The sequence below is a fragment of the Actinia tenebrosa genome, unplaced genomic scaffold, assembly GCF_029948245.1.
Source record: "Actinia tenebrosa isolate PJP-AT-01 unplaced genomic scaffold, QUT_ActTen_1.0 PGA_scaffold7__59_contigs__length_16204524, whole genome shotgun sequence".
Lineage (NCBI taxonomy): Eukaryota > Metazoa > Cnidaria > Anthozoa > Actiniaria > Actiniidae > Actinia > Actinia tenebrosa.
In genome coordinates this window covers 10,585,589-10,610,921 of record NW_028292584.1, presented here as the reverse complement: position 1 = coordinate 10,610,921, position 25,333 = coordinate 10,585,589, and the positions used below count along the sequence as shown (strand labels likewise).

Genomic DNA, 25,333 nt, shown 5'->3' with positions numbered 1-25,333 from the left:
CGAGATTATGCATTGAATCACTAAATCTATTCACTCAAGCGCGCCTAAGAGGTATTTTAACCATATGATGACGCGAACCGTGCAGTCAAAAAGCGAGACGAATTTGTTAAACAGTAAAAATCATGCGAAATCCGCTTGGCATCTTATTTTTATTTGTTATAAAACGCTGGTTGATAGAAATGAGAATTTCAAGTGTTCATCATCGTGAAAGTATTCCACGACCTACATACATTACGGGTCAACATACCACACCGCTCTTTGTTGACGGATCAGCACCTATTGTGGGATCGAATGTGTTAGCAGATGAGCACGCGCTCCTATTCACGTAGCATTTACGACCAACTAATCACCTAACTACCCACTCGTTTGAATAGCTCGTGTATTGTTTTGAAGCTATTACTCAAAGCTGTAGTTCTTCTGGCTGTATAGAGAAACTCTGAAATAACTGTATAGCGACATATCAAGTGTATTTTCCGTTAACACAATAAGATATTGTTCGCTTAAGACAGGGTTCAATGATAATACACGTGACTCGAAAGGAATTAGTTGAGAGTTGATCTTTACAAGATCTTTTGCAGATGTGAGTAGAACTATGTTGGGGAAGGTAAGTCAATATATTTTCTTCTTAGAGTAGTCTTTATGTGGCATTGTCCCTCGAATCAAAGCAGAACGGAGAAATTTAAGCATTACACTGTCTTTTGACTTAGTATATTCATTGCATTGTTCGAATAAACTATTTGCAATACTAAAAGTAATTAACAACCTCTCTCTCTCTCTCTCTCTCTCTCTCTCTCTCTCCTCTTTTCCTGCCTTGAATAATTAATGAACTCAAACTTAACGGTCTCAAAAAACATCGATCATTAATCAAAAAACTGCGCAAATGAAATAAAAATGCTAACGTTTCGTCGCTACCTTCTGCACAAGAACGGCTAATCGCGCGCTTATCATTAAAAACTGACTTGAATAGTTGTTACGCTCTACTACAGCCAGTTGTTTACTCTACTGCAGCCAGAAAAATAGAAAGAAAGAAAACAATAGAAATAAATTATAAAAGAAGAAAGGAGAGAGAATATGGTCAGGTGGCTCGACAGAAAACCGACTGATTTGACTTTTATCAGTGAGCTCGCATTTTCCAAGTCTACCTTATTAGAGTTATCTGTTTTAAGGACAGGCTGCCCAGTTTGGCAAAATGAAATGCCATCATTGTTCCTTATTTGAAAGTTTTAAGCAAGCAACAACACTTTTGATATTTGGCAGTTTTAATCCAAACATGTTTAGGCAAGTTTGCAAAATCCTTCTTGCTTCCAACTCACCTAAAAGCAGAGAGTTATCATTTACATATTTAAGGTCACATAACTTATCCATTATACGCATCTACTTTTTTTTTCTTAGTTTAGTTTAGTTTATTTGTCACATGATATAAACATACACATCTTATGAAACTTGAGACATACAAATTTTGTGACTGGCGAAGAAAACAGAACTTTCGTCCCAATTGATATTCCCTCTCCATATAATTTACATACAGTACAAACATGACTAACATTAAAATTGACGAGGAAAAAACAATAAGAAAAAGAAAAATAGGATCATAGGAGATTGATGGATCAATCAAGACTTTGGCATATATCGTACCAATGGCGCTAGAAAGGAAAACCGTTTTATCACATGACTCGTCATTCCGAACTATTTATCTTTCAAATTATATCGTGTGATTTATTTCATTCCCATGTGATTTTAATAATTGAATTATTTTCTAATAGCGAAATGTAGTTGTTAGTCGTTTAGTTATTATTACTGATCACTTGAATCATTTGGTTAGCACATAATTTGTTCCGTATTTCCCCGTGACTAGCTTGTCATTCGTTATTTACACGTGTTAACGTCCGGCTGTCACTGAGAGACGACAGAAGAAGTTCTTTTCCTCGTTCATACATCGATCACCACATACATCATTAGCACTAGCACTAGTGGTTTCGTGAACTAACAGAAAACCGCAATTTAAAAACAATAAAAGGCGTTGAGTTGTCTCGCCAGTTTTTTTTCATCAGCTCACGAGCAGACATCATGCCAATCTGCAATTCCATTGTTTTCTTAATTGAATCGAGAAATTCCTGCACATTTTTGAGATTAAGCTGAAATGGCCTTTCAACACGTTATTTCTTGAAGTCTTTCAATAGCGCAGCGCAGTCGTGACGTCATAAAAACGAAGACAAAGGCGAAATTCGGACAAACAAACTTACAAGTTTACTTTCAGCAGATAATTTTCACAGCCGATCGCAGTTGATCTTAGTTTACATGGGTTATTATTGTAACTTTAAGTAAAAATAATAAAATCGGTTCGTATAATCATCGTAGCGGTTAAACAGAATGCAATGTTTGTCCGAATCTTTAAGCTATTTTTAGAATTAGCGCGCTGCGCTATTAAAATTGTTTAGTTATTTTTAGTCTTTATATTGTTCATGGCACTGGAACAACGAAAAAAATTCATGCACAGCTTTCTGGAACAGCTGCAAAAGCGATGCTGCCATAAATAAGCGTTTGGCGGCAAAAACACCTTTAGTTCGTCTCAATTCATATATACCGTGATGTTTCTTGTAAGCGAGAAAAGAATGTATAGAGTTTTTAGAGGGTCCTGAAGGGTTATAGCTGGGATTTGCCTCTTTTAGGCTGGGAAAATGGAATTAAATTATACACTGGGAATGGGATTCAGGACAAAAACTGAACAATAAAAATAGGAAAAGAAGCTTGACAATTGAAGGAAACATGGGCTTATCTTTAAGTTAGAATTGTAAAGCAGTAGAGAAGTGCTGGGAAAGAATGGACTCAAACGAAGAGTTACATCAGTGAGAAAGAGAAGGCAATCTGAGAAATCAAGTAGGCGATTACCCGGAGGAAATTTCTCGACAGCCATAGTGATGAGAATTGAAGTACAATACTTAATAGAAGTGGATAAGAGAGCTTGGAATCTTGTATGTACGTAATGGTTAGTTGATTCAGTAGTGAACATTGATTTTCGCGAAAACTGGCTTGCAACTCAATGGTCAGATTCAGTGGGTTTTCATCTAAATATTTATTGAGAAAAGGCAATAACAGTTTTTCGTGAAAACACACCAACGTTAGAATCGAAAATAATTACAAATGAGAACGACACGGGGCAAAAAGTAATCTTGAAATATTCTTCTCATCCCACACACGACAGAAAATGACTTCTACATCAGTTGCCAAACAGATTTTTTAAATTTTTTAAAAATTGTGTCTTGGAACATGTCTCAACAAAAAAATACTTAAGCCTAAGAGGATTAGGACGTTTATTTTTGTCAGATAACGCAATATTTTTATTTTAAGACAGTTTGAGATAATTTTAGGTTCAATACAGATCTCACTTGTGTTGGTAACTGGCTTTCAAATCGCAGTAACATCATACATCAAGATTCAGAGCTAATATAATATTGCATGTGTCAGCCATCAAGATTTAACGGCACGCAGGCGGAATAGCCAAGTATAGCCCACTAGTGCTAAGAGGTTTAATCGGGTATACTTAAGGAGTTAAGGACGAACGCGTGCGGACAATTGCAATGATTGGAATTACGAGCAATCTCGTCTTGTTGAAAGGACGGCTAAATGATTCACTGCCAATAATTAAAAGGAGTTTCGTCAACAGGAGAAGGAAAGTCTAAATTGGTCCACGATATTATTTTTCTTACGTATGGGATAGATATTGCTTGATCTTTGACATGCTCTATCCAGGATTAAAAAGTAAAGACAGTAAAGGAAGACATTTTTGTCGTGCATGGAGTTCCAACAGTATTCGCTCAGTATTATGTATCAAAGATATAATCAAAGATGATAAAAGTAGCCTTTGATAGTGAAGTCCTTGGCGCATGCGTAGTTGCATGTGTTGAACTGGAAATCAATGGTCTACTTTGACGATACGGCGGCCATCTTGCCAGGGGACAGAAAAAAACAAACATGACGGAAAATATATAGAGTTTCGTGTGTGAACGATGTGCCAACTTAATTTTGTTGTATTATATTGTGGTGAGCTGTTAATATCAATGACCTCATTACTGTAACAACGACAACAACAACAACTTTTATACATGAATACAATACTTACAATATTCTAGTTTGAATTAAATAAAAGTATAATGTAACAAATCTTTATCTGCCCCCTGGACGTCCCATATTGCCTTGCGAACCAAGATGGCCGCTCGATCGTCGATCGCGAAGTAGTCCATCTATTGTTCATAGATAGAAGTTAAAGATTGATGCTAAAAGAAAAAGCATAAAACATACAAAATATATAACAATAGTAAACTTGATGATGATCATATGAAGATAGGTTTTGATGATGATGATACATGATGATGATACATGATGATGATACATGATGATGATGATGATGCATGATGATGATACATGATGATGATACATGATGATGATACATGATGATGATACATGATGATGATACATGATGATGATAAATGATGATGATACATGATGATGATAAATGATGATGATACATGATGTACATGATGATGATACATGATGATGATACATGATGATGATACATGATGATGATACAAGATGATGATACATGATGATGATACATGGTGATAATACATGGTGATGATGATACATGATGATACATGATGATGATACAAGATGATGATACATGATGATGATAAATGGTGATAATACATGGTGATGATGATACATGATGATGATACATGATGATGATACAAGATGATGATACATGATGATGATACATGGTGATAATACATGGTGATGATGATACATGATGATCACTTATACGTGATAATGACGAAGATATATGATACACTTTGATGATAATTATACAAGATTTGCATACCATCAATATATATCTGCTACATTGACATTATAAAACAGGCCAACACAACGCCTCATTGATAGCATGGCCTGACTGAAGCACCACAAAAGAAACGAAATATTGCACGAGATGTTTAGCAAGATAACATTTTCACTTGCACATCTTTTCTTCACCCACGACAGTAGAATCACAAAGACGAGTAGACATTTTGTCTTTAGATTACGACAATTTCTCTTTGATCGTAACAAGAGAAAATATAAATATTGTTCGGATGTTGAAACAAATCTTTTTCGGTCATCCGATAAATGTTATTATTGATAACAACGAACCAATACAACAAGGTTTGCTTTCAGACCTCGTGGAACCCGCTAATATCCACAAGTGAAAATACTTTTTAAGTCTTGTAATCTCCTTCGTTTATACTTGCAGTAAAAGCTCTAGGGCTGGGTCAAAGCTCTTGATTATAAGCGGCTTGGCAGCTCTTAGAAAATCGTTCAAATCCAGCCTCATTCACTAACAGAAGTAGTTCAGTCTTTACTACTGACTGCAAGAAACGATCGACACAAGGCTTAGAATTAGCAGTGAAACTAGAATTGTTCCAGTAGACACAATTTCATTGTATTGAAAGACGTTTTGCTGCTATACTCTCTCATCCGTCAATGATCGACCAAGAAAGACCAGAAATGTCGGTAAGAAACCTCTATAAATCATCTTACAAGACATAAACTTCCTGTGTAAATTTAGTACTTAGTGTTTATTGTGGTTAAAAAAATTAAGAAAAATGCGATGTGAAAAATTTAAGGTTATATACATACTTTATTAGGTTTTCCATACAAAGGGCTATTCAAAAACCTATTACATTTAATGAAATATATAAAATGAACGAAACACTAGATATAATTATATGAAAATGTAAATCTACTTATACAGTTTGTCCAATAGTTTAGACTTAAAAATGCTTTCAAACTTCTTTAACGACTTAAATTCTTTCATTCTTTCATCCAACGAGCTCCAAATCTTAACGGCTCTGTACTTAAATGTTCTTTGACCAGAAGCTGTAGTGTAGAGAGGGATTTGAAGTAGGTCACGATTTCGAGTTTGACGGCCATGTATCGTAGCACGGTTACAAAATTTGTTACATAGATAAAGCGGTGCCATCTCATTCATGCATTTGCAAGTCATCATGGTGTCACGGTATAATAAGTGCTCCTTTACAGGAAGCCAACTCAGTTCCTTCATGGCAGGGGTAATGTGGTCAAAATTTTCGTGTCTTGGTAACTATTCTGCAAGCAAAGTTCTGGACAGCTTGAAGCTTTTTCACATTCGCTGTTGACGTGTTCGACCAAACGGACGAACAGTAGAAAAGCTTGCTCATCACTAGGGTGGAAACCATTAGGCATAACGAGTCTTTATCAAAGCTATTCTTCTATATATTGTTGAATAAGACAATTATGACAATCATAGTAAATACGTCAATCAAAAGGATATAACGAGACTTTTTTTTGAGTGTAAAACAAGAGTATGAAAGTAAACTATGGCACTAGATAGTGAAGTAACTAACATAGGACAAAGAAACCAAACACACAGCTAGTGAAAGATGGTGTTTAAATATGGGAATATATAGAAACTAAGTTTAAGCACCGGTCTGAGATCGCTACATAGTAGAATAAGGCAAGAGACAGCAAATAACGTTTTCGACGGTAAAACAGGTTTCTCCTGTACAAAATAAGGTTCAAGACGACGGTAGCAAGATACCATGGATTTTAAGTGTTCAAAGAGGCTAAAAACATTTGAATCTCAAAGAAATGTAGAGTGATTGATATGATGTTCATAGATATAAATGGCACATATCTTTTCCTTCGGAACATCAACATGGCTTTCAAATGTAAGTTTAGTTTAGTGCCCGCTAGAAAAAACGATAGGCCTGAAAACTTGCGGATGGAAGGCCAGCAGCAAAACAGGAAGAGTTTGAAGCAGATAACAATATACTGGATTATATATATACAAATGTATTAAGGAAATGTGTTGCCAAATGCATGCAATATACAAAATCCTATAATGATGGAATTATACGAGCTTTTTTTTTTTTTTTTTTTTTTGTTCTTCTTGTTTCCTTCTTTCTTTCTTTCTTTCTTTCGTTCTTTCTTTCTCTCTTTCTCTCTCTCTTTCTATCTATCTATCTTTCTTATTTTTCTTTCTTTCTTTCTTTCTTTCTTTCTATCGTTCTTTCTTTCTTATTTTTTCTTTCTTTCTCTCTTTCTTTCTTTCTTTCTTTCTTTCGTTCTTTCTTTCTCTCTTTCCTCTCTCTCTTCTATCTGATCTCTCTTTCCTTATTTCTGTTTCTTTCTTTCTTTCTTTCTTTCTTTCTTTCTTTCTTTCTTTCTATCTTTCTTTCTTTCTTATTTTTTCTTTCTTTCTCTCTTTCTTTTCTTTCTTTCTTTCAATCGCCTTTTTCATTCACTAATTTTTTCTTTTCATCTTTCACATGTTTTTTTTCTCATTCACGCACTTACTAGCTTTTTCATGTTTTCCCCCTCAATCGCTCTCCTCTCCTTCTTTCCTCTTCCGCAATATTTATTTTTCTCATTTAGTATTATCACAAGCTCATCCATTGAGCTATACATCTGTCCCGTACACATTTAATGGACTTGAATCAGATAAGGAACATAGTATCAAACCGAGATTATTAACCTCTGGCCTCTCGCCTGGGGCAAATACTTCTTTGATTCGACTCTTTTTACGTGAAAATTTCCAACGATTTCCATTTCTTCTCAATTATCGTCTCCATTAACTGAGATAAGATGCGTCACAAAAAAGCACTTAAAACAAAAATATGAGAACGCTTTTCAACCCTATCTTAAACGTAGCTTTATTCGCCTCGCTACTCCATTCTCGGGGACCCAATTAAAAAATTAAATTTGTCTTTCTTTTTTCTCTCCCAGTGTGTCTTCATTGGTACAGACATATCACATGCCATTTCCTTTATTACTTTAACTTTAACTTTAACTTTCCGTTTGACTACAGATATATCACATGGCATTCTCTTTATTACTATTACTATTACTTTTACATCCTAAGTAAAGCTAGCTTGATTATAAGGCGGTGTATGGCTAAATAAAAATTAGGCTTGTACTCCAAGATGATAAAAAGAACAAATATAACACTCCAAGTAGATGGTGTTCACCTTATGGCATAGTATTGTCTCCATCATTTGTGCTTTATACGCTGACGCAGCTCGAATTAACTAAGGTAATTTACTCCCTAGTTTTCATTTTGTAGTTTTTGATCGTTTTTTGATTGTTTTTTGATCGTTTTTTGGGTATCAGGTGAACACTGTTTGGTTCTCAGAAGTGTACATATGATATGCTGAAATAAGGGGGCCACGTTTTCACTACATCAACTGATTTATATATGACAAGCCATCATGTTTGAATGAAGTTAAAGATAGTGTCTCGAGTCATGGTTAACTAGTAAGGTAGATGGTTTGAATCGTATAGTGAAAAATGAAAACCTCAACTTGGCTAACTTCACTGGTTACTTTATTCTAATTCTTAACATCTGTGTCCTTTCCTTTCCTTTCGTTTGCTCTGCTTTCCATTGCCTTTCATGGTTTTCATTTCCTTTTTTCATTTCCCTTCTATTCCTTTCCTATCCGTTTTTTCGGCATTGCTTTCCTTGTCTTATTTTTTATATTTACATTGGTTTGCTTTACTTTCTTTCCTCTTCTCTCTTTCTTCTTTTATTATTAGTTTTCTTCCTCCCTTTTTTCCTTTCTCATCCTTTTCTTTCCATTCCCTTTCTCTCTTCTTCTCCTTACTCTATCCTTTCTCTCCATTCTATTCTTCTTTTATCAAGTTAATGGATATTATGAGACGATTATATTTATCCATCTTCAAAACTCTTAAAAAACTCTTGAGTGAAGCGTATCTTTCATTTGTTTAGATTTTACTTCAGTTTACAACAGTTAATATGATATAATAAAGGGCTATTTTTTCTTTTCTGAGCCTCTTAACACTCTCAAGTCGTACACCTTACTTTACGGTAATTGGATCGAAGGCATTTTATTCTAACCACTCATCAGACACTTATATATATATATATATATATATATACATGAAGGCATAATATGTATCTTATATGTATCATCGTCATTACTTACTACAATAAAATAGCATTCAACATTTTAATTAAAAGTAACAACTTCAAATTAAAATTTTATTTTAAGTCAAGCATCATAATAAATTTATGAAAGTATATTGTCTGCTCGCTCCCATCACGGATTTTTTTTTTTCGCGCCACCAACTCAGTAAATGCCACTGAATGAGAAAAAAATATTAGACTGACAAAAGATACGTGCTTATGAACAAAAGGCTTATATTCGCTCAATGCTAAAAATAAACACACAAATTTGACCAGTGTTTGGTATAAGACCGAACTAGGCTGATGCAATATTTGTAATTATGTATGTAGTATAACAATAAATTGTAAGTAAACACGTTATAGGAGCAAACAATTCATATTGAAAGCTAGAGATTTCTATTTCAATATAAGATATTTACATAGAAATTCGAAGAAAACTGAATTAGTTGTACCGAGTGATGGCCTAGAGAAAAAAAAATCGAAAGGCAGAATCAGAAACCGGAAAGAATGATCAAAGTCCAGGGATTGAAGATTAACCTCTTGGAGTACTTAATATTGATACCCAGAACTCTCTAAGGCACTTTAAGGTATGTTTGTAATAAGCTTTCAGTTCAAATTTTGCGACCAACGCTTGAAGAAATAAGTGATAAAAATATTCTTGCTTCGCCCGTATGACACCTAATGTTGATATTGATAATTTAGAAAGTAAAAAACCCCTTAGAATTAGGGATAAAACCGATAAAAAAACAATAAACCTATCAACCAATAAAGCTGATATATTTGATTGACTCGGTCGAGTTCAAACGCATATTTAGTGAATTACTACTGATTATTTTATAGTTTTTCTGACACTTTGTGGCAACAAAAACAAAGTTGACACTGAAACGGTTTTCGTCAATCGTAGAATGATGTTCTTGATTACTGATTTTTTTTTTTTTTTTTTTTTGCCAAAGCTCTTGAATTCTTTATAGAATCCATTCAGTAATTTAACAAGGAAATGATTATAACTATCCGCCCATTCACACTTGGCTTATTTTCCCCGCCATTTTTCTCAAGAGTGTGTTATTGCAAAACGCGTACGTGAAAGAAAAAGGGATAAAAATTTCAAAACGTCTATCGATTTTATTATAATATTTAAGAGTAAAAGACCATTAGACAGACAACATTTTATTAAAGAATTGTCTCAAAGGCACGCCTTTTAAGATGAACATTTCGATTTTCAAGCTAAATATTTACACGATTCTACTAAATATAACATAAAATTGCTTTAATATAAATTAGTCTTGATGAAATTAGTACCAAAAGCTTAAAAACAAATTAGAAAAAATTAATTGCTCTGTTCAATATAAAAAAAAGTTGCCTATTTTTTAAATGAATTCTTCATGAACATGATATAGGGGAAAGATTCACCGTTGTTTATAATATGCATAGACTTGCCGCCATGACGCGTCGAGACGGCTCAGCCCAGGCATTTACCAGGAAACAATAAAATAAAAAAATATTATTCAAACGCCTTTTTGATTTGAAAAAAATCCATCTGTAAGAGAAGATGCTATTCTCACGCCCGCTCGAAGTTCCCAAAAAACTACGTTTCATAATCTAACTTCCTTTTTAATTGTATTTATTACGAAGGAGGCAAAATGATTTTTTCCTTCAATGAGCAAGATGTATTTTGTTATCAACAACATTAGTTTACAAAAAAAAAAGTTTTTAATTATCGATATTCTTAGGAAAACATTTTTTCTGGTACATTATTGCTTTCCACGCTTTTGCCCACGTACCAGTTATTCCTTTGAATTTATTTTCACCTTTTATTCATTACCTCAGTAATATTCCAAGTTTCAATATTCAATGATTTACCGTTTAACCAAGCTTTGATCTAACAAGTCGATCAAGGTACAAGTTGGAAGAATGTTAACAGAGGTAAAACAACATATTCTAAGCGATAGATAACTTACTCTATACTATTTTCTTCTTAGATTGATCAAAATTTGAATTTGCTGATCTTTGCTGTTATTTTAAGCTAAAAACCCAACTCGGTTTTGCCAAATCATTTCTCCGGAACAATTGCAAAAGGTTTGACGAACCAGGAGTTGCAAAATTTCTGTCCATCGTTACGGCGTTGACTGATAAACAAAGTGATTTAGAACCGACAAATAGAGACGAGAGAAAAGATGAATGAAAAAAAAAAAAAAAAAAAAAAAAGGAAGGCCGGCACAGCTAGTGCACTGATGAAGATGTTGCCGAAAAATAATGCTGAGAAGAGCTATTGATGAGATTTTTCAAGTACCTTTTCTGCAGCGACAAACACTATACTTTTGATTTAAACTTAATTTGTTTTGTTGTAGTATTTAATATAAATTCAAACGTTGGAAATGGGATTTTAAGCGGTGATCCGCCCTCATATCGCGGTGTTTTGAAAAAAAGCGTTTGTTTAGATGAAAATCACTGAGGGGATTTGTTTATTTGTACAGCGCGGGGCTTACAAAGCAGTGAATGAAGAATTTCAAAAAGCCGAACAAAGCTCTACTTTAACTAATCTCTGAACATGGATATTGAAGAGAATGTTGTAGAAAACGGCGAAAAGCAGGGCGTAGGTAGTAAAAGGCCACTTCCTCTAAAATGGAAACTTATTATTTCATTTGAAGAATGTTTTTCTACAATCAACGGATGCTGCTATTGAAGACTTTCCATTTAAGTTTTGGATTTCAGTGTTTTAGGTCATTTATTCCCTTAGCGGTGTCTTTGGTAATAGACGCGGTTTCTCGATCCCACACTTGTTTTAGCTCGTATTTCCATCATCCTTCCCGAAAAGGACTCAAACTATTTGATGGGTAATCTCAACATGTTATTATCAAATCTAAGTAACCTTGAAGGCTGTGTAAAGATCCTGGCGGGTGATATCTTTCAGTAAAAGCTGCTTGAGTGCATTTGTAGAATCGTCTAAAATAACTCCCCTCACGGACAGCCAAATCTTGTGATCTTTTCGACAGCTCTGGGAATCTCTTCCTCTGCTGACAGATGCTTCGTGATTCAAATTGTTTAAATGTTCTGCTTATTGGGGCTTTAGTTCTCGTCTTACTTTCACGTCCTCATCTTTTTGTTTGAGGCAACAGTTGACTCTAAGTTCGAATAGAGGTACTCGACAATCGATTTAGCTCGAGGGAAGTGTTTACTTTACGAGACGTTCTGAAGAAAGAGTAGTTTATCCTGACAGCTAATCGAGTTCAAATCGATCACTTAGTTGAGAAGTGCAGAGTACACATAAGGATTATAGAAAAAAGGCCATTTTTGACCAATAATCCAGCTAAGAGGTTTGCGCAACGCGATACCTTCAAATATTTACCTAAATTCGAGAGGAAAATCGGTATTTCGAACTTTGTCTTGTTTGGCAAGCGAAGGACCAGTTAGCCGAACGAGAAATTCGTGTCACCACAACTAGAAGAATGACAGGAATTACGGTGAGGATGAGTTAGAGCCAGGGCATTTCTTTTATATTACTGTTAAAAAATGTTTCGAATGATTAGATAATGCTGATGTCATATTATCTGATTTTAGAGTCATGTTGCCCCAAACGAGTGAATTAGGACTAAAGTCTGTGTGTTCAGTTTTAGAAGGCAGTGCTAGATTTAACCCAGTAGTTTAAAGGCGAAAAGACAGCAGAACTGTACAAACCTTTTACAACTATTCACAAACAATATATTTTACACTTTATTTATCTAACTTGTGTTTTGAAATTTTTAAGAAAAGTTTAGAAGTGGCGCGGGTAATCATTCATTTTGAGTGAAAATTTCCAACTGTGAATAAAGTGCAAGGTTGAGCATCTTCCGCTATGGTTTTGACAACAGTACACAACAAAAACACATTAATTGTCAAGCGCGCGCCGACACTCATATCTTGATCTTTAACTATTGAAACTAAAACCTCATTTCACACAAATCTGCCAGCTATAACAGTCCCCATGAGAAAGGTTAGAATCAACACCAGAAAATATATTATACTATAATTGCTGTGATTTATGTTACTCTTCAAGTGGAAAAGTTCGGGAAAAAATGCGAGCTCCAGGCGTGATTCGAAAAAAAGTGCTTGAAGAAACATGAATCACGTCTTTAATAACTATCCAAGCAGGAAAAACGCCTTACTGTATATTATTGTTGTGATTTTTATCAACAGCGTAAAACAGTTTTTCGCTACCTTGTCCTCATCGTTCTTGTCTCATGGACAAGGGCAGAAATTATTCCAAACGACGAACAATGGTTTGAAATCATAGACACTCCGCCACTAGGAAGACGAGTAAGTAAAATGACTTCTTCACTGACTTTTCTCTTGATTTTTACTGAGAACAATTCATATTTTATATCAAAAATAGTTTGATGAACTAGGTTAGTCTCATGTCAGACGTTGAACTTCATATGAGCCGAACCTAATAACATCGAAGAAGAACCGCCGGCTTCTTATCCATTGCTTCAATTAGGTTCGGCTCATGTGAAGTTGGATGTTTGACCTGACTCTAAATTGAATTCTCAAAATTTCATTTAAAAAAATTGAGTTGACATCAGATTGTGAAACCTTGCCAAAGATCGTAGGCGTTTCTTGCTTTTTAATATATTTTTTTAGAAGATAAAGGATTTTCTCGTTTTATAAATCAAAAATTCTGTCCTTGGCTGGCCAGGTTGATAAATTGTCACTTAAAATTTGTGTATTCACTTTTAGCTCATCCAGTAATCCGATCCAACTTAGCATGGTATCCAATGATAGTATCAGTACATCCTGTCCTGAAAATATCGAAACACCACCTGATTTACATGCAGTTTAGAAAACTAAGCTGCCACGTTTAATAGATTTGAATTCAAATGTGGTTTTTGGGTGGAATCGACAACCAAATCAATAAAAATCTTCATTTGAAAGTAGGATAGGTTATCTCCTATGTAATGATGGGGAAAAAGGTGGCGGAATCTAGGCGCGAAAGGCATCGCTAGTAAATTAATATTCCCTATATAACACAGGAAGCCCGGCATAGAAGCGCGATCTAGACTAATTTTGAACTGTCTTTCTTCCTGATCTGAGTCGGTCTCCTTGTGCACATTTTGGTTATTTTTTCGTCACGCCGTTTTCTACTAGCTAATGAATATTGACCAATCATATCTCTTGTACCTTAAATTTATGTGCATAAAAGATTTTCATATTGCGTTAGCTCTGATAATTCGGGTCGTTATTGTAATTGCCTGTGTTAGTGTGGAATATGGCGCACAGGTCTTGTTGTCTTGCAGAATGAGCACGAGTCAGCTGTTTTTATAGAGGAATTGAATGGCGCCCATGCCTTCTTGTAAATGAAATAAATAGATAAGTTGAAATAACAACTTTTGCCAACGGTGCCGCCGGGGAACCTACCGGTCGGCGATTAAAGCCTCGCGAAACACAAAAGAAGAACTAACAACAACTCTACACTAATTACCAATGATGTTTTTCTTGCAGTCCGGACCAGTAAAAGATTTCTGGATACGAGTGAAGGAAGGGACGACATTTGTGGATGAAAACATTCGTATCGACACAGCAAGCAAAACAGAGCGCTTCCATATTCTCTCTTACGATAAAGTAGACGAGGGTATTATTCTTAACGACTTCACGAAGGTTTGTCATCGTTCGAGTCCGGAGGGAAAAGCTGATAAGACTGTAATTGACATTTTGTAGAAATAGCGACAATTTAGGCCCCGTCCACACGTATCCGGATATTTTTGAATTCGCAACTTTTTTGTTGCGGATTGGCCTTCCGTCCACAGGTATCAGGCGAATACGGTAGACGAATCCGCAACTTTTTGAATACGGTCTCCAGAGTAGAATTTTTTGAATACGGCGTGAATCCGGCGTCGTGTGGACGGTCGAATCCGTATATTTTTGAATACGCTGACGTAACACTGTCTGATCCAGTCTTTTCCGCGCAAGATATTTGGCGCGGGCTAAAACGATTTGAATACACTACGTGTGGACGCGAAATTTTTAAAAATCCGCAACCAAAAAGTTGCAGATTCAAAAATATCCGGATACGCGTTACTGAGTCCTTAGACAGCACTGAACTAAAACTATCCCACTAACTCATTTTTCAGTTTAATTTGACATGCGCATGTAGTCTATTTTATTTGGGTTACCTGTTGTTATTTCAGAACTGGACGATTATCAAACTCCCTAAAAAGAAACAGTGTTTTCTTCAAAAATTGAATCCCTCAATACCACCACCACAGAAGCTTAAATCAAATATAGAAAAGGTACATCGTTGAGGTTTAATTAAGCAATAATAGTTATATTATGAGAATTTCATCAAATTTAAAATAGGGTAGAAAGGAACTAAAATATGCTAAAATTACGGAATAAACTTGCGCACGAATCAGGAGTTGTATTAGAGAAGACTGTCAACTGTCTGCGTTAGAGAGAAATGGCGCATAGGTCTTCTTTCTCTAAGGACGCTGCGCACGAGTCAACTGTCTGTGTAATAGAGAGAAATGGCGCGCAGGTCTTGTTTCTCTATGAAGACTGTGCACGAGTCAACTGTCTGTGTAATAGAGAGAAATGGCGCGCAGGTCTTGTTCCTCTATGTGCACGGGTCAACTATATATGTTAGAGGGAAATGGCGCGCAGGTCTTGTTTCTCTAAGGACGCTCCGCACGAGTCAACTGTCTGTGTAATAGAGAGAAATGGCCCGCAGGTCTTGTTTCTCTATGTGCACGAGTCAACTGTCTGTGTTAGAGAGGAATCGCGCGCAGGTCTTGTTTCTCTATGTGCACGAGTCAACTGTCTGTGTTAGAGAGGAATGGCGCGCAGGTCTTGTTTCTCTATGTGCACGAGTCAACTGTCTGTGTTAGAGAGAAGTGGCGCGCAGGTCTTGTTTCTCTATGCGTACGAGTCAACTGTCTGTGTTATAGAGGAATGGCGCGCGGGTTTTGTTTCTCTATGTGCACGAGTCAACTGTCTGTGTTAGAGAGAAATGGAGTGCACGTCTTGTTCCTCTATGTGCACGAGTCAACTGTCTGTGTAATAGAGAGAAATGGCGCGCAGGTCTTGTTTCTCTATGCGTACGAGTCAACTGTCTGTGTTAGAGAGGAATGGCGCGCAGGTCTTGTTTATCTGTGTGCACGAGTCAACTGTCTGTGTTAGAGAGAAATGGAGTGCACGTCTTGTTCCTCTATGTGCACGAGTCAACTGTCTGTGTAATAGAGAGGAATGGCGCGCAGGTCTTGTTCCTCTATGTGCACGAGTCAACTGTCTGTGTAATAGAGAGAAATGGCGCGCAGGTCTTGTTCCTCTATGTGCACGAGTCAACTGTCTGTGTAATAGAGAGGAATGGCGCGCAGGTCTTGTTCCTCTATGTGCACGAGTCAACTGTCTGTGTAATAGAGAGGAATGGCGCGCAGGTCTTGTTCCTCTATGTGCACGAGTCAACTATCTGAGTAATAGAGAGAAATGGTGCGCAGGTCTTGTTCCTCTAAGGACGCTGCGCACGAGTCAACTGTCTGTGTAATAGAGAGAAATGGTGCGCAGGTCTTGTTCCTCTATGCGCACGAGTCAACTGTCTGTGTTAGAAAGGAATGGATAATGATGTTGCGTATGTTGTGTGCTAGTGCAGAGTTACACACTTGTCTTCTATTCAGTTGCGCATGAGTCAAATGCACATAATCTAGGAGTTTTGTTAAACACTGATAGTTTTGTTTGTCAAAGGTCATTGCTTTCAATGGAACCAACAATACCATCAACATAGACATCTCTGAGAAGTCATCATGGAAAGTAAAGGATGTGGTCTTAAATCGAAATATTCTAAGCAACGAAATGAATAACCTATGCTCCAACATTCCAGTCTATGAAATCTTTAGGACAAGTGGTCAGCTCTATCTCCAAGGACTTAAAAGACAAGGTACTTAAACCTAATACTGTATGTTTAAATGGCATGTATCTGAAAGGTTAAGTATATATTCAAATAACGAAATAGGATCATAGACAAAAAAAATAAGAAAATTAAAAAAAAAATTCCCCCCCCTCCTCCTGATCGTATTTCATCTTTCACTTTTATCTGAATTGGTCCCCCTGGTGATGAAAAAAATGGACCTCTTTCAGTGTAGCAGCCATTTAAGTTCAGTATATATTTTTTGAAAGAGATTGTCAGTATTTGGACAAAAGCTCTTTAGCTTGGACATAATTTTGTTACATTCAGAATCTTATTCCAAAGAGAAATGACATAAGGTCTGAAATGGGAAAATTTTACACCCAAATGGTGGATGAGATTTATTCCATTTTTACTATTAGCATGGGTATAACATGGGCTGCTAATGTGTTACCTCTCACCAATGTGATCCGGGTTCGAGTCCTGCAGAGCTTGGTGTCATAAGTGAGCAGAGGTTTTTGTTGGTTCTCTCCTGTGCTTCAAGGGTTTTTCTCCACGTTCTCTGGTTTTCCTCCCTCCTCAAAAATCAACTTCTAAATTCTAATTTTCTCTATGGGCTTTCACCTAGTTTGAGGCCTAATTGTAGCTCTGTTGTGATTGTCCCACACTGTGACACAACAGCCAAAGCTTAATATATTTTTTAAAATTTTTAGGAAGAAGCCCTTCTTTTCGCCGAGCAGCCTGTGGAGGGGTTGTCTGTAGTCATTACTGGCAATTGTACTGTAAGGCCTATGTAGCTGGAAAAGGTTGTATATGGGTCAAAATCAAACGGTATGGCTGCCAAAACATTACATGTTAATGTCAAGACTATATGTACAACAAGGGCATGAACTGATTGACTGAGGATTCTAAAAAAAAAACCACAAGACTGGTATTATTTCTCAAACAACTCACACAATTTTGCTAAGAGTAGCTGTTAAGGGTTCTATTAACACTTTTCAAAGAAAAATATATTTAAGAATGTAAATTTAAAAAGTAAGACTAAACTTAAAGTGAGTAATGTACACAAGTCATAGTGATAGGGCAATGTTTGTGTGTGCTTAATTTATCAAGTGCTTATTGTAGTTTTATTGGTTATGAGTGGAAGCCATTCCACTCTTACTTAAACAAGGATTTTCTGCTTAAGGACGTTTATGGGCATTGCTCACACGCATCTATTTTACAAATGAGTTCTCGTTGTGATGTTATTTTAGTCTTTAATATTGAAAAAATAAAAACTTTATGATTACTAGCTAAAAATCTGAAGATCAAAACGTAATCACATATTTTGAGCATTTAAAAATTGGGATTCTGTTCTTGTAGCTGAATACGACAACTTATCCTTTTCACTTCCTGTGGAGCAAAACAGCAAGATAATGTAGCCTAATGAAATTTTACATTTCTAATATTCAATGTTCAATGTTTAAATGCAAAGTAATTATAATTTTGCAATGAAGTGGTCATTTTCTAGAGGACTGTGAAAAACGGGAGCAATCAAATTATTTTTCAGTAAGATGACTTTTTGTGATAACTTTCCATTACAAGCACGAACGTCCATGCAATCTGTCAGCTTAAAGAAGTTGGTAACCCCAATTTCTTATTCCCATATTTTACCACTAGTATGATATACTTTCATCATATAAAGTTTGTAAAAAATCTGGATGATGAAATCTTTTGCCCATGAACGTCTTTAACAGTACATGAAATCTATCCAAAGAAATGTCATTTAACTAAAGTAAAGAAAAGGAAACGAGGGAAAATGGGATGTAATAAAAGGGTTGTATAAGTAAATTATAAGCATCTAAAATATTGCAGGAGGTGTCTGATAGCCAACACAATATTTCATGAATGATCACAAACCACACATTCAAAATATTGTTTGGGTGCACTTAAGCTCTACTTTAATAATTAGATCTTATTAATCAAGCAGGAGGTCTGTACGGGATAATCTTGACCGAGGTCTGTACCCGACTGAGGTCAAGATTATCCCGTACAGACCGACCAAGCTCGGTTGATAAGAGTTTTATTATATGACCACTTTTCATTGAAAAGGACAAAATGTTTTCGCCGTAAGATTAATATGCGATCGGACCGGTTAATACCGGAGAATTTAGACCAGTCCGTGATGCGATCTATCCAATCAGAGGTCTGTACGGGATAATCTTGACCGAGGTCTGTACCCGACCGAGGTCAAGATTATCCCGTACAGACCGACCAAGCTCGGTTGATAAGAGTTTTATTATATGACCACTTTTCATTGAAAAGGACAAAATGTTTTGGCCGTAAGATTAATATGCGAACGGATCGGTTAATACCGGAGAATTTAGACCAGTCCGTGACGCGATCTATCCAATCAGATTGCTGGATTTGCTAGTGTCCAGGCTCTAAGATTCACGGTCATATAATAATTAATGATCATTAATCAAAATTGAGATAAGAATATCAAAAATTTGAGGAAGTATTCCTACATAAAGCAGTTTTCATAAGTGGAAAACATAAGATGCTAATAATAAATGAATTTGTCCATTGAACAGCAGATTGAAAGAATAAATTGAGTGAAAAAAGTCCTGAGAACAGACATAGTATAAACTGTTCTAATGGATTCCAATTGTCTTACTAATTTATCCATCCACAATGCTTAGTTATGGCTACAGTAAAATATATTAAACCTATAGCATGGTTATGAGCTTGTCGTATTGTTTCCCACTCATAAGAAAACTATTCTATTGATATAATTTTAAATACAAACTGTGTTATTGTTAAAGAAGAACTTACCTGCACAAAGAAACATGACATATAACTACAATGTATAGTCACAAATTAAGGTCAAATAATATTATTCTATAATGTATATTAAGTAAACAACAAAATATTCTATTTATTGTTAAGCCTAAGTTTAATAACAAATAGATACTCTTAATAGATTTATACTCTACAGGAAAGGTGTTAGAATTGTGAAGTCATAATCCACTGAATCACTCAGTATATCAAACACATGAATAATGATGGATGAATGAATGGAGAAAAAATGAATGATGACCAAATGAAAAGCAAATGGCAAATGGAAAATAAATGCCCTTTGAATGTGATTGATAATTTATTAGCTAGGAATATTACAAAAGATATATATATATTACATAATCTGCTCACAATGTGGATTTATTGAGATTTATAGTTTTAGTGTGACATGATAAAAGTGTGCTGTACAATGCTCTATGTTACAAGGTGGAAATATTATTATTCAAATAAAACTGGCATTTTAAAACTAAGTTCTGCTATGAAATTATTATCTCTGATGTCTTGCGCCAAAGATTTAAACTATGTAATGCTTTGATGGTAACATAGGAAGGCGTTAAATCATAACAAGAAAGTTGAAGATGCATCAGTAAGACCTTGTCTCCTGTTAATGTGAACAAAAACTCCATAAATGCCTCATATCATAAATAGACAACTTAGCTTGGGTGTACCGGTAATGTTTCTTTCTCAGACCAGGTGTCACTCTCTTGAGTATTATTACTTTGTCTCATGGTTTAAGCCATGAATTATGGATGTGACTCAATCAAAGAATCTTATTCTCAAGAGGATAACATGTGGTCTGATATAAGAAAACATTACGCCGAGCTAAAGATATGTACAATGCTAAAAATAATGGTTGGATATCGAACAATCTTTGCCTTGCCGGTCATTTTGACCATTAACACTTAGCCAGAAATAAGGTATGACTAAACTAAAACTAATTTGGCTGGTAATCATGACCGGTGAGTGATACATGTTTTCAAACTCATAAATTATGGTACTTACGCTTCTTTGGTAAAAGTTTCACTATTGATTTTATCAACATCAGCACCAGGAGGGTCTTTGTCAAAAGAGTCAATCCCAAAAGTACTAAGTCCTGGATAAAGAATAATAAACATCTTTATACATCTAAACACTCTTACCCTATCTTACCCCATTACATACACTTCCTATTCCATTTGTGATAAGAACTTGACTGCACTTCTGGCATGTGATGTAAAAAACTTGTCCACTTTGTAGCATCTGTTATGTCACACTTGCGGTTAACATAACAGACGCTAGTAGTTACTAAAACCCGGAACGAGCCACAACGAGCGACAACGAGCCACAATGACCCACTGAACCAGCCACACAACGACCCAAAACCAGCCACAAAGATCCAAAAAGACACAGAATATATCAATTGAGTGACTTTTTGTCTCCCACCCCCCTCCCCTTAGTAAAAGTTGGCATTTTTTTGATGTCATCATTTACGTCTTTTCTGGGAGTCTTTCTTTCGTGACCTTTCCCGTGGGAGCTGAGACAACTTATTCCCAGATCATGGACATGGACATATCTCAATGTCCAGAAACCTTGGGGGGGGGGGGGGGGGGGGGAGAATGGAGGTAGTGGGTGCTAATAGCAGTCTCGATGTACAGTAAGGTACGAGTGAAGTCCCATATGAAGTCCCACCCCTTTTACCTTCTTTGTACTGGTCGTAGTTAATATGGCCTTTTCCAGTAACGTCCAACATACCAAACAGAGATCTTATATTGCTATCATCAAACAAACACGGATAACCTCTCTGGACTGTCCGTGCTGTCTTCAGCTTCTCCAGATAATTACAAATATATCCTTTGAGATCGTCTAGACGAAATTAAACAATACGTACATTAGAAATGGAAAACGTATGTCGTAAGGTTGAATAGACAGAAAAGAAAAAGACAACCGTCGACATTTTGCCATATGAACACTTGAATTCGCGATAAATAATGGGCATTTTCAAATAAAAACGACAATAACCGAAGCAAATAATGGCCGAAAATGATTTCCTTAGAGTCTTACCTGGTCTTTCATATACTAAATGAGCAGTTAGATTTTCGAAAAGTTCCATAATCCTGTGTTTTCTGAGATACTCTTTCGCGTTTTCTTCTTTAGCCGCCATGTTTTCCTCTATGATTCTTGTTACCTTGGCAACTAATGGTACATTTGGTCAGCGGTAAAAGCAAAGGGTTCCCGTCTTAATAAGTTGTTGTTCCTTGTTGTTTATAATTAGAAGGATGGAGGAGGGTCTTGTTAAAGATATTTCTAATGGCTTAGAAAACGTCCCTATCTGTGTTGATGTTGGCCCGAACGAAGATTTACCCCAAAAATTTCACGTGAGTGACCATGTTTTTCATTTGAATTTCAAGCTACTTTGTGATTTTGGATTTTTTGATTACTTGATTATAATAGTCTTATTATATTATATCATTAGTATATAAAAGATTGGTGTGTATATTTACTAAATATTGTTTAATTTGCAGTATATCAGATGCTGTATAAGTGGACCAGGAGTTACTTTACCAGAAGGACCTCTCTACCCAGGATGTGAGTGTAAAGATGAATGCAGTGTTAATGCAAACTGTTCATGTATTGGAAAATTTGGACCTGCCTATGAAACAAAGAATGACACCCTAGTGATGGCTAATAGTACTACACAGGTCAACAATGGTAAGGTTTATAAGCCATGTATTGTTATTCATAGGGAGAGTATTTCAAACAGGATATTTTTAAAACTTAATATTTCTCACTGCCATCTGCATGAGGGACTGTTTATTATTTTTTTGTAGAGGGGGAGGGTGGGGTGGGGGAGGGGGGCAGTGGGATTTATTTGGTAGCCTATAAGGAATCTATTCCCCCCCTTGCTCCATTGTTGCATAAAGAAATAAACCCTCCTTCATTTTCCACTCTGTTTATCATAGTGAAAGCTCTGTCCAACTCAAATTCTTTTGTGTGGTCTTCCCTCTTCAGCCTGAAAATGCTCAATGACCCCCATACATATCTAAATGACCCCTTTCCCCCTTTTGAACACCTGACTAATCATAATTAAATAAAAAAATGTCAATCCCAGGATCCCTAGTGGCTTTTCTAACCCAAAACTAATTCTTATTGCATATTAGGAGTGAGTCAACCAGTATTTGAATGCAATTCATCTTGCTCTTGTTCACTCTTCTGTGGTAATCGACTTATACAGAATGGAATAACAACAAGACTACAAGTTTTCAAAACAGGTGAAAAGGATTGGGGACTAAGAACTCTTGATAACATCCAGAAAGGACACTTTGTGTGTGAATATGCTGGAGAAATTATCTCTTATGACGAAGCAAAGAAAAGAACACTAACACAAAAAGGAAATAATTATATCATAGTAATCAGGGAGCACATCAGTGGAAATCAAATACTGCGCACACATGTTGATCCCAAATATCATGGCAATGCTGGACGGTTTATCAATCATTCTTGTGATCCTAATTTAGTAATGATTCCAGTTCGGATTGATTCTTTGATTCCTATTCTTGCATTGTTTTCGCTGAAGGATATCCCACAAGGAATTGAGCTTACTTTTGATTATTCAGGTGGAGATTCTGCATCAGAAAATAAACAATTTATTGGCCAAAACTCCCGTCCTGATATGACAAGAATTTGTCACTGCAAGACCACAAAGTGTACTGGCTATTTGCCATGCAATTCATCTCTCTTTTAAATTTTTAATTCTATCTATATGCAGGGAAGTAGTGAGGGGGGCCAAGGGGGCCCAGCCCCTCCAATCCTCATATGCTGTAGAAACCTAAAAACCTATTGTAGTCACGAGATAAGTTTTATTTATCGATGTTCTGAAAATGGGTTTTTTGCCCCCCACCCCAAAGCAAAATCCTGGCTATGCTCCTGATATGTAGTCTCCTTCGCATCCGTTTTTAGTGTCGGGGAGCGTTGCGTGACGACCGACACTAAAAACGGGTGAGAGGGAGACTACCTGATATGAAAAATTAAAACTGATCATGAAATATATATCACAGGTATAGGTTGAATTGATTGAAAAAGGTCTTAAAATTTTTATAAATCTTTGAAAACTTAATTTTATTCTTTTTCCTCGTACCTCTTTTAAAATTTTATTTTGTGGCTTGGTTTGTCAACTTTGTTACTCGCTTGGTCATTCCGCAAGCCCAAATATTGCATTTTTTTCACTCTCAAGTAGCTAATTTAATGTACTACCAAAGTTAATATGTAAACCCAGGAAAGAGAGGTCTCCCTTATCCCATCCCTTCCCCCGCTATTGCACAACTCCTTCTTTGTGGCCTTTTAAGACATAATCGTTTTTAAAAGGCTTTATAAGATGAAAAAGATTCTATTGATTATTTTACTTGTAAACAGAAAACTTTTCCTTTAAAATAAGTTCAAGAGCTCTATACCATTTAAGTTGTTATTTGGGCTTCCTGTGGCATAAAGATTACAGCATGGTGCGGTCAAAGGCAACATATGTCATTTAATATTTCTAAGTGTTGGAATTTTTTTCTAAAATACCCTTCAAAACCCGCTGAAACAGCATACAGGAGTTACAAATTTACACAACATATAAGTCGACAAACTTTTATTCACGCTTTTCCTAATAAAATACAGCATATCACAGGCAGCCCAAACAAGGTTCCTGTGTCTGGTTTATCTGTTTATAAGGGAATGTATGGGAGTTATGATAAAGTCATGACAATAAAATGTTTCACTCAACCATTTGCCTCAAAACTTGCTGCAGTTTTTTGCTTTTACTTTGTTTTACGATAAAACGCGTCGGAGTAATAAAAAAGTTTACAAAACCTAAGGAAAGATTAATTTTTGTTCATTTGTGCTGCTCACCTGTACAATTTAGAAAATTGTAAAGAGTTGCGAAAAGTCCATTACGTATCCGGCCAAAGGCTTTTTTGTCGTGCCAAAACAAATTCAAGTCTCTCGGGGAAGGGGAATTTGTCTCGAGCTTGGTATCACGTTCGGCCAATGAATTTTTTTTTCGTTAAATTAGATTCAGCTCTCAAAGCTTGTATGGGCTTGCTGTGCCTTCCCATTATTTAGGGAGAGAAGAGCGGATTTTGAAAAAAACCCACTAAACGGCCTCAAATCGCGCTGAAACTTCGCCAGAAGACGGAACAAAGTAAAAGCAACAACTACAGCAAGTTTGGAGCCGCTATTCGCTCGTTACGTATCTCCCCTCACCTGTTAGGTCCGCTATTCGCTTGTCTAAGGGATCCAAGGCCCTTACCATATATGGTACGCGTACTACTAACCCCCCTCTGTGGTAAGTAGTCTCGCGTAGTCTATATATGGAAGCGTTTAGTTATACTTTAGCTCGTTCGGTAACGATTTATAAATAGCTATATGCAATGCCTTGTCTCTCACCTCCCCCTCCAGGGTGGGTTTTGGGTTTAATTCTACCGATAGGGTACTCAGTAAGTTTTCGATAAAATTTACAGTGTGTTTTAGAGATATTCAGTGCGGACACACTTACGGTAGGGGTCGGAACATTCCTAATCTAATCACTGAGCCAACCACTATTACAGGGCTCAATGGAAATTGTTAGATTCTCAAAAAATACCGATGAACTCTAATATTTTTTGGCCTTTATT

General features: G+C 36.1%; 3 protein-coding genes across 8 annotated transcripts; 2 read left to right on the top strand and 1 right to left on the bottom strand.

The window, feature by feature from the left end:
• The first annotated feature begins 123 nt into the window (after positions 1–123).
• On the top strand, positions 124–20,173 carry LOC116301224 (uncharacterized). 5 transcript variants are annotated; one of them, XM_031710248.2, is made up of 6 exons: positions 124–604; positions 13,169–13,288; positions 14,471–14,626; positions 15,157–15,258; positions 16,706–16,898; positions 17,579–20,173. In XM_031710248.2, exons 1-6 carry the CDS (start codon positions 593–595, stop codon positions 17,722–17,724), a joined length of 729 nt encoding a protein of 242 aa, XP_031566108.1. In that variant the 5' UTR covers positions 124–592; the 3' UTR covers positions 17,725–20,173. The 5 variants fall into 5 exon arrangements, with proteins under 5 accessions (XP_031566108.1, XP_031566106.1, XP_031566109.1 ...); XM_031710246.2 differs by lacking the exon at positions 124–604 and adding an exon at positions 5,357–5,544; XM_031710249.2 differs by lacking the exon at positions 124–604 and adding an exon at positions 10,892–10,918.
• LOC116301226 (EF-hand calcium-binding domain-containing protein 10) lies at positions 19,983–21,857 on the bottom strand. Its single transcript, XM_031710251.2, has 4 exons — positions 21,744–21,857; positions 21,381–21,545; positions 20,706–20,796; positions 19,983–20,304 (listed from the first exon to the last, which is right to left on the bottom strand). The coding sequence occupies exons 1-4, from the start codon at positions 21,841–21,843 to the stop codon at positions 20,262–20,264; spliced, it is 399 nt and encodes a 132-aa protein (XP_031566111.1). The 5' UTR covers positions 21,844–21,857; the 3' UTR covers positions 19,983–20,261.
• Positions 21,858–21,909: 52 nt separating this feature from the next.
• Positions 21,910–24,443, top strand: LOC116301213 (histone-lysine N-methyltransferase SETMAR-like). 2 transcript variants are annotated; one of them, XM_031710236.1, is made up of 4 exons: positions 21,910–22,057; positions 22,205–22,391; positions 22,841–22,951; positions 23,297–24,443. In XM_031710236.1, the coding sequence occupies exons 1-4, from the start codon at positions 21,959–21,961 to the stop codon at positions 23,422–23,424; spliced, it is 525 nt and encodes a 174-aa protein (XP_031566096.1). In that variant the 5' UTR covers positions 21,910–21,958; the 3' UTR covers positions 23,425–24,443. The 2 variants fall into 2 exon arrangements, with proteins under 2 accessions (XP_031566096.1, XP_031566095.1); XM_031710235.1 differs by having other exon boundaries at positions 22,841–24,443.
• Positions 24,444–25,333: the final 890 nt, after the last annotated feature.

Excerpts from the sequence above, each read along its gene's own strand:
- LOC116301224 (XM_031710246.2), top strand. The coding sequence starts at position 5,515 with ATGATCGACCAAGAAAGACCAGAAATGTCG. Across the intron at positions 15,259-16,705 it reads TTAAATCAAATATAGAAAAG|GTCATTGCTTTCAATGGAAC; the intron begins GTACATCGTTGA and ends TGTTTGTCAAAG. Across the intron at positions 16,899-17,578 it reads CCAAGGACTTAAAAGACAAG|GAAGAAGCCCTTCTTTTCGC; the intron begins GTACTTAAACCT and ends TAAAATTTTTAG.
- LOC116301226 (XM_031710251.2), bottom strand. The coding sequence starts at position 21,843 with ATGGCGGCTAAAGAAGAAAACGCGAAAGAGTATCTCAGAAAACACAGG. Across the intron at positions 21,546-21,743 it reads TTTAGTATATGAAAGACCAG|ACGATCTCAAAGGATATATT; the intron begins GTAAGACTCTAA and ends AATTTCGTCTAG. Across the intron at positions 20,797-21,380 it reads CTACGACCAGTACAAAGAAG|GACTTAGTACTTTTGGGATT; the intron begins GTAAAAGGGGTG and ends TTCTTTATCCAG.
- LOC116301213 (XM_031710235.1), top strand. The coding sequence starts at position 21,959 with ATGGAGGAGGGTCTTGTTAAAGATATTTCTAATGGCTTAGAAAACGTC. Across the intron at positions 22,058-22,204 it reads ATTTACCCCAAAAATTTCAC|TATATCAGATGCTGTATAAG; the intron begins GTGAGTGACCAT and ends TTTAATTTGCAG. Across the intron at positions 22,392-22,840 it reads TACTACACAGGTCAACAATG|GAGTGAGTCAACCAGTATTT; the intron begins GTAAGGTTTATA and ends ATTGCATATTAG.